The sequence below is a fragment of the Podarcis bocagei genome, assembly GCF_964188305.1.
Source record: "Podarcis bocagei genome assembly, chromosome: 1".
In the NCBI taxonomy this organism is placed as follows: Eukaryota; Metazoa; Chordata; class Lepidosauria; order Squamata; family Lacertidae; genus Podarcis; species Podarcis bocagei.
The window spans coordinates 90,957,648-90,969,955 of NC_138125.1; the positions used below are offsets into that span (position 1 = coordinate 90,957,648).

A 12,308-nucleotide genomic window follows, 5' to 3' on the forward strand; every position below is an offset into this window, starting at 1 on the left:
GCGTCCTACAGCATACTTGGTGCATTTCAGATCGCAGTCATTACCAATAGCACCTATTAGCTCCTGCTTTTCACACAAAGCAGGCAGGCATCAAGTGGAAGATTGCACCTGCGTCTTCACACTGGAAGATCCAGTTTGCAAAATAAAAATGTTTGGGGGCAAATTTTATTATTTCCCCACCCCTCCCAACCAAGCAACACCCCCTGCCAAACAACAGACTTTTTGTCACTAAACTGTGTGCTTTAATAAAACACAACAGAGAGCACTGATCAGATCAGCAATATTAGTAGCCAGTCATGAATGGTCATCTTATAAAGAATGGGAGATTCTTCACCCAGAACATTGGCACTTCATATTCGCTTGAGAATCTCAATGCCAGTGTGTACAATCAGTAGACTTGAGTGGCAAAGCTGTACCTGGGCTGAACCATATCAGGCAGTGGATAGGGAGTGAGGGTTGGATGTTATCGCACAAAAAAACAAATTCCTACACACACAGGAGAGACATGTCAGAAGAGTTTACTCTTCTCAATTGTGTGCTGCTTTTGAATGTACAGGAAGGCATTTAATGTATTTAAACAGGTGACCCTTCATCTGTAGCCTGGAGTGGTGTAAACTGGGTCTGGGTAGGTCAGACATAATAGGAAATCAAAAACACAGCTAGGCTGGAACTTTCCTTGAACACTTTAGCTTTTCACAAGAAGATGATTTTTGATGGGGGCAGGGTGGGGAATGTATTAAAACTTGTAATCACCCCTTGGTTTTGAAGTGGTACCATCTAGGAAGGACTGTTCCCCTTTTCTCCCCATGCCCCACCCCAAATGTTTAATTGGCTTTATTCCCTGTACGTGCATGCCTCCCGAAGTACATTTGCAATGCAACTGAACATGAAAAGTTAGAGACACTTAAAGCAAAGGCTCAGACAGCTGAAATCTCTTCACCTTGGGCTGAGCCTTTGGCTGACAAGCTCCCGGAGACATTGTCAGAATCTAGTAGCTCAACAATGCTGTACGGGGAACAGTCTTCCAGGCCCATCTTGCTACACAGCCAGCCACAGAATCCTTTCTCCATATCCCTCACGGCATGCCACCAATCCCCAAAGGCCCACGAGATCTGTGTCACTGCTGTGTAGAGGCCCAAAGAGAAGGACACCACCATGATGATGATGGGGTAGAAGATAATTAGGAAAGGGCAGAAGGTGATCTTGTGCCAGAAGGTCCTCTCTTCGTTGTAGACCAGGAAGACATTGTACCAAGCAATGGTGCCATAGTAAAAGGACACCACAAAGGACATGATGAAGATGACGGGGAGACAGGTGAGGCTCCAGAGAAGGACATGGGGGCCTTTAGAAAGCCCGACCTCACAAGCTTTTTTCCCTTCAGGGATGTCCGTTTTGGGAGGCTCTTTCGACCTGGCCAGTTCTTGCAGCTCCTTGTCAGTGAGTGTAACATGAATGTCCACCATCTGGCCTTTCTTCTTTCCTCTTGTGATGGTGCCAGTTAAAGTAACGTATCTGCTATCTAATGGCATGGCCCAAGAACCTAGGAAGAAAGAGAAACTAAATCAGTTCAAGACAGAAAACTAAAGCAGAACTTAATGGCATTTTTAGCAGTGTTGTAAGAGTATTTTGGAAAACTGCAAAGAATTAAAACTGTCTGAGGCATTTCGGTTTGGTTTTACCAAAGCTTCTGATTTTACAAACACAACCCTAAAAGATGCAATGTTGTTAGCTCTGCACACAGCATATAAACGGTACATAGGTTAATCTTTTAGGGTTGTGCAGGTTCAAGGAATCCTATCTTGGCACAGGGGAAAACTAGGTAATTTGCTCCAGCTATTTCACACTTATTTGGCAAGATGCTCATTTCAAGGGCTCTCTCAACAACACATTTCAAGCAACTGAACCATATAGCATGCCTTAAGGCAAAATAAAACAATGTGGGGGCAGTTGACAAATTGCTAACCAATTCTTTCTCTGCAACAAATAGTGACACAGTATAAAAAGCTGCCTTCAGCTTCTTAGGAAGGATGGGATAAACATTGAAATGACACAACAGCTCAGTGATAGGAGCACCTGCCTAGCAGGTAGAAAGCCCCAGGTTCAATCCCCAACATCTTCAGGTAGGTCTGGGAGAGACCCCCTGACTGGAACTCTGGAGAGCCTCTGCTAGGCAGTACTGAGTTAGATATAGACCAATGGTCCAACTCCATATAAGGCAGCTTCCTATGTTCCTGTGCAGAATTCCTAACTGACCTGGGAAAACCAGTCGTGTCCTGCACTGCCCTTATGTCTTTAATGAGCCAGTGTGGAGTAGTGCTTAGAGGTCAAATAAGGACTTGGGAGACCAGGGTTCAAATCTCCACTCAGCCATAAGCTCAATGGGTGACCTTGGGCTAGTCACCACCCCTTAGCCTAACCTACCTAACAGGGATGTTCTGAGGATTAAATGAGGAAAGGGAGAAACAAAATACATCACCTTGTGAGGAAATCAGAAGCTATGCTTCCATTTAAAATTAACTACTACATCCTAATACTAAACTGTGGCTTACTCAACTATGGTTTCTTGAAATAGCCCAGCTTCTTAAATTATGATTTTAAGTTGGCTTGTTTCAACAAACCATAGTAGAGATTAACCATGGTTTTGTTAAGTTTGGATGGCACAGCAAGGTTTCTCGTGGTTACCATTCGCTCACGTGCTGGTGAAATAGCAGATGGAAAAAACATGCTAGTTAAAGATCAGAAAGCAGAAGTAAGAATAAAATGACAGTTTTCTAATGGAGGGATGTAGACAGTGGGGAACCAGTACAATTTAGCATTTATAAATTATCAGGTGTGAGGGGAGAACCAAGTTTGTGAATGACACCAACATATTCAGGATGATGAAATTTAAAGCAGATGGGGGAAAGGTCCAAGTTGATCTCTCAAAACTGTGTGAATGGGCAAAAAATGAGATTTTTAAAGTTATGCAAACAGACCAATAAAATAAAAGTTTTTTAACTGTTTATGTCTATCCAGAAAACTATGCATTAGGCTTGTTGTGAACAGTTTGCTGAAAACTGTCAACTCAGTATGCCGTGGCAGTGAAAACGGCAGAATTATTAGGAAAGGGATTTAAAACATTAAGTAGCACAATGTCTTACATCAGGGATGAGGAACCCATGATCCTCTAGATATTGTTGGACTACAACTCCCATCAGCCTCAGCCAGTATGGCTAATTGTCTGGCACAAACAGAGTTGTAGTCCAACAACTGAAGAACCACAGCTTCCCCATTCCTGCGCTATATACTGTATATGGAATACTAGTACTAGTCGGGTTCCCTAATATCACAGAGGATTTCTATTAATGGTAAAAATATAGGTAATGGTACAGAAAAGCACCATCAAAGCAATTGGGGCTCCTTTGTGAGGAGAACCAGTGTTTGATTATTATTATTTTGTTTAGAAAAAAAGATTACTAATGGGAGACATTTAAGGTTTATAAACAGTCCTCAGGGAGTGGGACTGTAAATTCTGAGTCATTTTGCTCCAGGAAGGTCTGTGAATTCTCAGTCACTTTGCTAATTTAGTTATTTGTAATCCAATTAACATAATATGCTCCAGCTATCTGCTCTTTATGCTTATTTTGTATTTTGTATTTGTGCTCTGAATGTTTATACCTGATGAAGAATGTGTAGTTCAAAAGTACACAGCCATGAATTTAAATATATGATATTTACTCACAGGTAAGGCCCCCTGTGTTCCATAGGATTATCTCCCATGCTAGTGTGCATAAGGCTGAATGTTAGTCCAAAAGTAATAATTAATAAATCACACCCACACACAATAATGTGACATTGAGTGTGTCATTAACAAGGGTTTTAGGTGCACACAACGCTACGTATGATCAGGCTGAAAACTTCCTGGTTTTATTTTCCCCATATTTCTCATCAAATAATGATGCACCTCTACATTGTCACAACTAATAATTACGTTTTTCCAGACACCAAAAGCAGGAAAAACCTCTGGATTTATTGCACAAATGTTGGAGACACCAAAGGCCAAGAAATAACTCATCATTTGAGAACTGCTTCTGTTAGGGCAAGAATAAATGGAGAAAGTTTAGTGAATGTGTGCGATTAATGATTGTTTGGCTATTTCACCTAAATGGCTGAAGACAAAGACCAGGGATAGAATCTGTGGTGGTGAAAATGGTGTGGATGTATCTCCTTAAAAAGATGGGAAGCGGAGTTAATGGACAGCTTGAAAAGTTGGGACTAGAGCGTAGTGTAGGTGTAGCAGTTGAGAATGTTGGACTAGGACCAGGGACGCTGGGGTTCAAAGCCTCATGCAACCATCAAGCTCACTGGGCCAGTCACTGTCTTTCAGCCTACCCCACAGGGTTGTTATGAGAATTAAAAAGGGAATGGGAGGAGCTCCTTGGAGGAAAGGTAAGAAAGAAATGTAATTATTTTTATTAAAAATCAATGGCTATTTTGAATATGCTTGAAAGCCGAGACTCAATTTATTTATTTTTGAGACTTTGTTTTAATTGCTCCAGGAACCCTGAAAGCTCAACAGACCTGTGAGTGGGAACCTGCTTATCTGAGAATACCATACACTGGGACAAACGCAGGAGGGTGAGGTTGGGGTCTTAGAAACTAACCTAATGACCTTGGATCTAATGGGTTCAGCTCAACAGTTAACACATCACCCATTTATAACTTCAAGGTGAAAACTCAGCAATATAAAGTGAAGACTTGCGCACCTAGGATTTTCGAGATTAACAAGGCAAGTCCAGAGGTAGCGACTATGCATTGCCAGAACTCTGCTCTCTACATGACCAACTGCTCTCAAGGCTGCCCGCCTGGATCATATGCTGTCCAGTATGAATGGACAGGGATCATGTTTAGACCTTGTTATTGAATAAAGAACCGAGTGCAAGATATAGCTGTGTTTGGACTTTGACTACCCTCTGCAAGCTATTAAAAGGGTAGCTGATCACCCACTAAAACTCAGCCGCTAATGGGTCGAAGGCACAAACTGCATGTAACACTTCCCATTGTGAAAGAAGCCACAGAAGCCCCTTTCCTTGCACTCTGATAAGGCAGCAAAGTGTGCCTGATGAATCACAGACCACTTGGTCTTGGGCATTTACCATCAGCAGAGTGTCCCAAGAACTTGGAGCCTTCCTCTGAGCTTCTCTCGCCCCCATCCTCCTCCACCTCTTCTTCATCCACCTTGTTCTCGTTCCCCGATCGGTAGACGATGATCGATTCTGGGCGGGACTCCTTCTTCCTCTTCTTCCGCCTCTCGGTGGTGGCTTCTCCATCAAAGGTCACTGCAGTAGCTACAGCCCTGCGCAAGGAGTTGCAGTGAGGGCTCTGTGCCCCACCCTTACCCTCCCTTAAGGCAGGCTCCTCCGCCACCCCACTGCTACTCTGGAGGCTCTCGCTGGGCATCTTGGCGAGGGAAACAAAAGAAGTCAGCTTCTTCGGTACTTATGAGCTGTCAACACTGATATGTAGGAGTCGGTGCTCCACCTAACAGCAGCAACCATTTCACGGCACAGAACGAACACGTTCCACGCCTAACCTTGAAAATGGGAGAAAAGGGAAGTAGCAATCAGTGTACATATAAATCCAATCCATTTATTAAAAGAGGAGTGAGGAGGCTGTGGTCATGCAGATGTTGATGGTTTATAACTCCCACTATCTCAAATGGATGTGGCTGATGGGAGCTGAAGTTCAGCAACATCTGGGGTACCACAGATTTCACATCCCTGTATCAATCTGGAAGAAGCATCTTAACTCTCAGGAGAAATTCCGAAACATTCCTGTTTATTTTATATGCACCCCTTTATGAAGATAGGAATCGGTGTCATACAAATGAATGAGAATTAAAACACAGCAACAGATGGAAAGGCAATAAGAAGAATGAGAATATTGATAATATTGATAAAGACTGCAGAGCCAGCAGTTGGTTAGCAGGGAGTAACTGACTTGTTACTAACAGCCCAGAGCAGGCATGTCCAAAGTCCGTTTGGGGGTAAACTTCAATCCTAAAAAAAGCTCAACAACTTCAACAACTTCGGTCGGCTCTCATACATGTTCACTTCATCAAATCTGGCCCTCTTTGAAAAATGTTTGGGCACCCCTGGCCTGGAGGGTGTTTGCTAGGAAAACACAGAGAACTTTTAGAGGTAGTGAAATCAACTGTTATTGTGCATAATTTTGCTGCTGTGCCTTCAGGGATTCCTACTGAAGCTGTTGAGCTTTTGGAAGTTTTTGCCATTTGTTAACAGGGCTTTCTGTTGTAGAAAGTAAAAGGAGCTGTGGCTAGCTTTAATCAACACCGAAGGCTATACAGTATTGCAATGTTCTTAGGCTGACAGGGCAGAAGCTAATTAGCATTTCTTATTTACAAGAAAGACAAATTATAATCATGTTTCAACAAACACAGTGAACACGTTACAGTGGATATGCTGTTGCTGCCCATAATATCATTAAGGATTTTTTCATTTAGAAAGTAGCAATTAAGTTATTCTGCAGATGAATGATCATGACTTAAATCAAGATCTCAATTTACCACCAATTAAGGTTCAGCAACTGGGGAAATATCCTCAGAAACAGATACACTGCCCAAAGAGACATTATAATTGTTATTAATTTTCATTTATGAATTTCTTCTCATGAAGCATCACAAAACAATTTCAAAATACAATAAAAACAGATATTGCATGCATAAATCACAGAATCGCACTGTTGGAAGGGACCCCAAGGGTCATCTAGTCCAACCCCCTGCAATGCAGGAATCTCAGCTAAAGCATCCATGACAGATGGCCATCCAATCTCTGTTTAAAAACCTCCAAGAAAGCAAATACTATTGCATATTCATAAACACATTTTCAAATCCAATACATGTACCAACAGACATAAAAATCTTGAAAGCTTGTTGAAAGAGGGAAACTCTTTAACAGGCTCTGAAAAAAGATGTCTGGTGTGGATTGGGAGTGAGTAGTAGGGTAGGTGCCATCACATTAAAGCTCAATTTGTGTGGAATGGACATCCCTGATAAGACAATATCTTCAGGGTACTCTTACTGAGTGCAGTGAATATACAGTATTTGGGTATCCTGGTCTCAAAAGGATTAGGGCTTTCCACTCAAGTACCAGACCTTCTTCTTAGCCTAGTGGCTAATTGCTTGCCAGTGTAATTCTTTCCACACTGGCATAATACAATGGTGAAATTCTACCCAGTGATATTAGTCTCATTATATTTATATCTCCCCAAACTAGCAGGCTACCAGTAATGGCTCAAATACCAAGGAAGGTCTTGAGGATGACTCAAAACTGTATTGTGGACAAATTTATGGATCACCACAGGAAGGTGTTTGCTAAATTCAGGCAAAGGACTCAAAATCAGTGATAATTCTCAACTTCCAAATAACAGAGCCAGTTTCTTAAGAGTTAGAACTTGAGCTGCGCCAAATCACTGTGTCTTAAAGTCTCATCCATCTCAGAGGGTTGTTGTGAAGCTGAAACTCGAGAGTTGCGTTGAGTTACAAATTACAATTGCTGGGCTAAATCAAGAGGAATCTAAGTCAAGAAGAATATATAAATATTAATTTAAATATATAAATATATATCAAGAAGAATATATGCCAGTGTGGTGTAATGGTTAGAGTGTTGGACTAGGACCTAGGAGAGCAGGGTTCAAATCTCCACTCAGCAATGAAGCTCACTGGGTGACCTTGGGCTAGTCACCATCTCTTAGCCTAATCTACCTCACAGGGTTGTCCTGAAGATGAAATGGGGAAGAGAACCATGTACACAACCTTGAGATCCTTGGAAGATAAAGGTGGTATATAAAGGCAATAAATAAATAAATACAAGTAATAAATCATTGACAGTTTGTTGCGTTCATATTCTCTTTTAAGAAGGCCAGAATTTGTAGGAACTTATAACGGTTGCAGACTTATTTGCAGTTCAGTCTTATGCAGTTAGGTTGTGGGCCATCCCGTTACACAAATTTACTGTAGATTCCGGCATATAAGACAACTTTTTAACCCTGGAAAAGAGGTTAAAAAGTCGGGGGTCGTCTTAAACACCGGGTATGGGCAGCGCGGAGCAGAACCCGATTTCCGCTGCTGCGGCAGCGGCTACGAAGCAGCAGTGGTGGTGGCTGGCTCTGTTCCGCACTGGGAGAGAGCCGCCCGGCGCGGAGCCCCCACACTGCTGCTTCAGAAGCAGCAGCAGGGGCAGCAGGCTCCGCTCCGGGTGGCTTTCTCCTGGCGCGGAGCTGCCCAGCATATTAGGCGACTGGGCATAGAAGACGAACCTCCAAATTGCAGCTGCTAATTTTTTTGGGGGGGTTGTCTAATACGCCCAGTCACCTAATACGCCGGAATATATGGTAGGTACAGTCATTCTTCGTGTTGTGTTAGGTTCATGTTGTGTCTTTTCGGCTTGCGAACCCGGCAAACCTGGAAGTGGATATTTCTGGGTTTAACCCCGCGTGCATGTGCAGGAGCGTTCTGTGCACTTTGCACATGCACAGAAGCTCTCTATCATGCTCCGTGCTTGCGCAGAAGTGCCATTCTAGTTGCAGACTTTTTGGGGTGCGAATGGCACCCCAGAACGGATCGTGTCCGCAACTAGAGGTACCACTTTATCCGTCAGCAATTATCAGTATTCAGAAAGAGCTGAGGAACATTTAGATCAGTGGTTCCAAAGCTATTCACCACCCCCAACCACTTGAAAATTGCTGCATTTTTTGGAACCACTGATCTAAATATTCTGAATATTGAAAGAAATAAAATAAACAAAAACATCCATACATTAAAAATCAGCAGGAGCATTTTAGTGCTATGGATGTGTCTGTAAGTGTTGAACCAAGTTTTCTGATTTGTCATTATTCATCCTGCTGCTGCCCACGTATCAACTCTCCACTCCTTTCAAGTGCCTTGTCCGTCTTGCTTTATTCCTCAGAAGAAGGAAAAATCTCCACACCCTCATCATTTCTGGTCAGTCTTGCCCACCTTCTAGGCAGACAGCCAGGTTCCAAGAATGATGGAGCACCTGCTGCACCCACCTTTTTCACATGTGCACCCACCTTTCTTCACACACACGTAACTATGTTGCTCCTCAGAGCTGCCACCGCAAATCACTTAAATGGAGCTCACAGAACACACTTTGGGGACCCACACCTGACGTAGAGTCTACAAATTGGAGGTGCAGACAAATCTTTCTGAGGAGCTTACAGTACAAGATGCTTATATGGGGCTGACTCTGAAGGAAGTGTGCATAGAACTGTAGACTTAGTCAATTAATTACCGGTATATGAGTTCTAATAACTTTAAATCAATTAAATCTTAATAAGTATGCAGACAAAACACCCACCCACACCCCAAAACCATTTTTTTAATAGAAGAAACTTGTGCACACATATGGTATTGAGTGTAAGCTTTTTTCCAAGGCTTTTTTGGTGACAAATCTCAGTAGGATGGAGTATTGGCACTTGTTTTATTTTGCTACCCAGGGCAGCTATTTTGTGCTGATACCCATGACACTTTTATCAATATACGAGTACTGGCACTTCATTTTATTTTATTTTGTCAAAAGAGCACTGCCTATGTCCATTGCCCTCCTCTGGATTTACACCTGGAGCAGTACTGGGCTCAAAGTATCATGGGCTCTTCTTTCAGATCTCCCTTATCTTTCAGGAATGGCTCAAAAACATACCTTGGCAGTGGCAGAGGAAGGGGCTGCGATATGGGTGGTCTGCCCCAGGTCTCACCACTGAGGGTGATGACAAAATGCTGGGTAGCACTCACCACAGGGCCTGCAACGCACCCATGCCACGCATCTCTCCTGGGAGAGACGCGGTGGTTTGGGCGCGCACAGGCTCCGCGCTGCCCAAACAGTCTGCCCACTGCCTCCCCCTCAGCTGTAGGGCAGCTGGGTGGGAGGAGGCAGGCAGACTCCTTGGAGGCCCCGCAGACCGTCCTGCCCTGGCTGGCCCCGCCCCCACAGGCAGCTGGCCCCGCCCCTGCGCGCTGCCCCAGGTGCCTGATCAGCTTGCCCCACCGCTGTACCTTGGTGGAGGAACTGAAAGGTTGCTCATGGTTTGACAAGAAGAAGAATTCCTAGGGCAATGGTGTGAATGTCAGCTTCTTCCAACTCTGCAATTCCATGATTCTATGTTTGTATCCAGTAATTGAGAAGGATATTATTGTTGCTCATTACAGTGGTGCTCTAGCTACTTAAAATACCTCTACGTCAAATCTGCCTAAGTACCACTAGCTGATGCATTAGCCGTATCTATATTCTCAATAGCTTGTGCTTAACATACTGAACACCACTGCCCATATTCTATATAGCTTTTAAAGGTGTTTTCCAGAAACACACAGTTTCAGAACAAAGGGTTATTTCAAACCATAGACTTCAGGCTAGTGGGATATACTTCATTTTTTCCAGAAATCTGAGGTTCACCAATGAATGTCAGGTGCAAAAGTCATGCAATTAAATAATGATAAGGCCAGGCATTTGGAGTTTTCTCAGCACCAGTCTTGAATGAACTCAGTATCCTTCTACACAAAAATCCACATGGAACAGACTTTTGAAAACTATCATCCAAGTTACAGAAGAACTGCTGGTAGAAAAACAGATTTGGGCAAGATGTCAGAAGCATCACAGTTAAAAGCTTCAAGTCCAGAAGGGCAGCATAATTTGCTGCCAATTTCCTCTTACAAAGTGATCTAACCTAAGTAAATCCCATTTAATTGACACCAATTGGCTTGGGAAGGAACTTCACAGACCAGGTGCAGGAGGGAGGGCATTCATAGCTCAGATTTCATTAATAATAACTCAAATGCACAAACTCTTTCGAGATGTATGCCAGATTCTGCCACAAGCAAGCTTGCTTGCAAGGGGTGTGTACGTCTGTCCTCTTCTTTATAATGTAATAAATGAGTTAGTTGCCCCTTTATATTGAGGAATCCACTCTCAGGGAACTCACTTCCTATATCCCAGGAATGCCCTCAGATGGGATTTCTGCAACAACCCCACATAATCCAAGGATCCCTCTGCATTTCTGGAATAGTGTGCTCTTTAAAAATAGAACATCGTGGAAAGGGAAGGAATTTCACCAGAATGAGATCTGAGGGTTTCTTTCGACAAGCATTCCCTGCAGGGAGCCGGCACTCCTCGCGTGACAATGCGCACCACAGCCGCCCCATTTACCGAAGTGCTTGGGAGGCTGGGGGCAGGCACGACATCTGGCTTGCGCTTTAAGTGGAAAGGGATGAGGATGCACAATCGCTTAGGGCCGACCAGTCAATCAAACCCTCGCGCTTACCTGCTCCTGCGAGATCAACGAGGCCTGCAAGAGGGGTGGGAAACTGTCTCTGCCAGGCTCCCCACCTTGGGATCATAGCATGGAAGGGGCGCCATGGAGCCTCTGGTCCTTCGCCTCCCCCGCATGCAACCGGGTGGGTGGGTGGGGTAGGATGTGTCGCCGCCTCTTCTCCCACCACCCTTTACCCTGGCAAGGTGAACGCAGCCAGGCAAGGAGGAGCTCTCCTCCTGTCCCCTCGCCCCAGTGGCCCGTCTGCCCAGGAGATGGAGAGCGGCGCGGGGGGCGCAGGGCAGGTCCGCTTCAGCGACGAACGGCTGGGTCGCCGTCGAGATCCCTCCGCTTGGAGCTGCTCATCGCCGCAGTCAACGGGTCTCGGCATAGCTCGGTTGCAGCAGGCGCGACGGCTGGGGCGCTGCTGCTGCTGCTCCCTCTTTTCCCGACGGGTGAAGCCATCAACCCTCAGGCTTCGGCGCTGGTTGGGAGAGGCTCAGGATCCCATCTCTTCCACCCACCCTTCCTATCACTGCATGCGCGCAGAGAAGGAAGCCACGATTCCCTCTCTGCGCGTCGAGGAAGAACCGGAGGAGAGGGGCGATCTCCCCCTCCCACTCTCCGTTCCTCCCTCTAGCTAAATGCAGGCAGCAGGGAAGGGGGCAGGCCTTTTGTGTTGCGAGGTAAAAAGTGGGGGGGGGGAGAGAAAGAAGGCCGCCGCCCCTTGCGACCCTCCACCCTTTTCTGGCACGCATGCAATAGGAGAAAGCGCGCTCCTCTTGGCAGCCCACTGGGTTGCACTGCGATGAGGACGCCCCGCCCCGTCGGGGCTACAAAGCCGCACCAATAATATAACAATTCTAATGCTAAGAATACTCTTGATGCTCCTGCAGCCTGCGCTTGCTTTGGTGGCTTAATTCAGGAGGAGGGGAAAAGGGGGCGGGGCTCTGTGTCACGTGGTGCTAATCCCTCCCCCTCGAAGG

The 12,308-nt window shown here is 44.9% G+C and overlaps 1 protein-coding gene and 1 pseudogene across 2 annotated transcripts; one reads left to right on the plus strand and one right to left on the minus strand.

Annotated features, from left to right (window-relative positions):
* Positions 1-502: 502 nt before the first annotated feature.
* TMEM169 (transmembrane protein 169) lies at positions 503-5,606 on the minus strand. The gene is made up of 2 exons (XM_081197352.1): positions 5,136-5,606; positions 503-1,540 (listed from the first exon to the last, which is right to left on the minus strand). Exons 1-2 carry the CDS (start codon positions 5,437-5,439, stop codon positions 918-920), a joined length of 927 nt encoding a protein of 308 aa, XP_081053478.1. The 5' UTR covers positions 5,440-5,606; the 3' UTR covers positions 503-917.
* LOC308588749 lies at positions 5,443-12,295 on the plus strand (annotated as a pseudogene). Its single transcript, XR_014013333.1, has 2 exons — positions 5,443-5,572; positions 11,334-12,295. The product of XR_014013333.1 is annotated as an uncharacterized misc_RNA (transcript).
* The last annotated feature ends 13 nt before the right edge of the window (positions 12,296-12,308 follow it).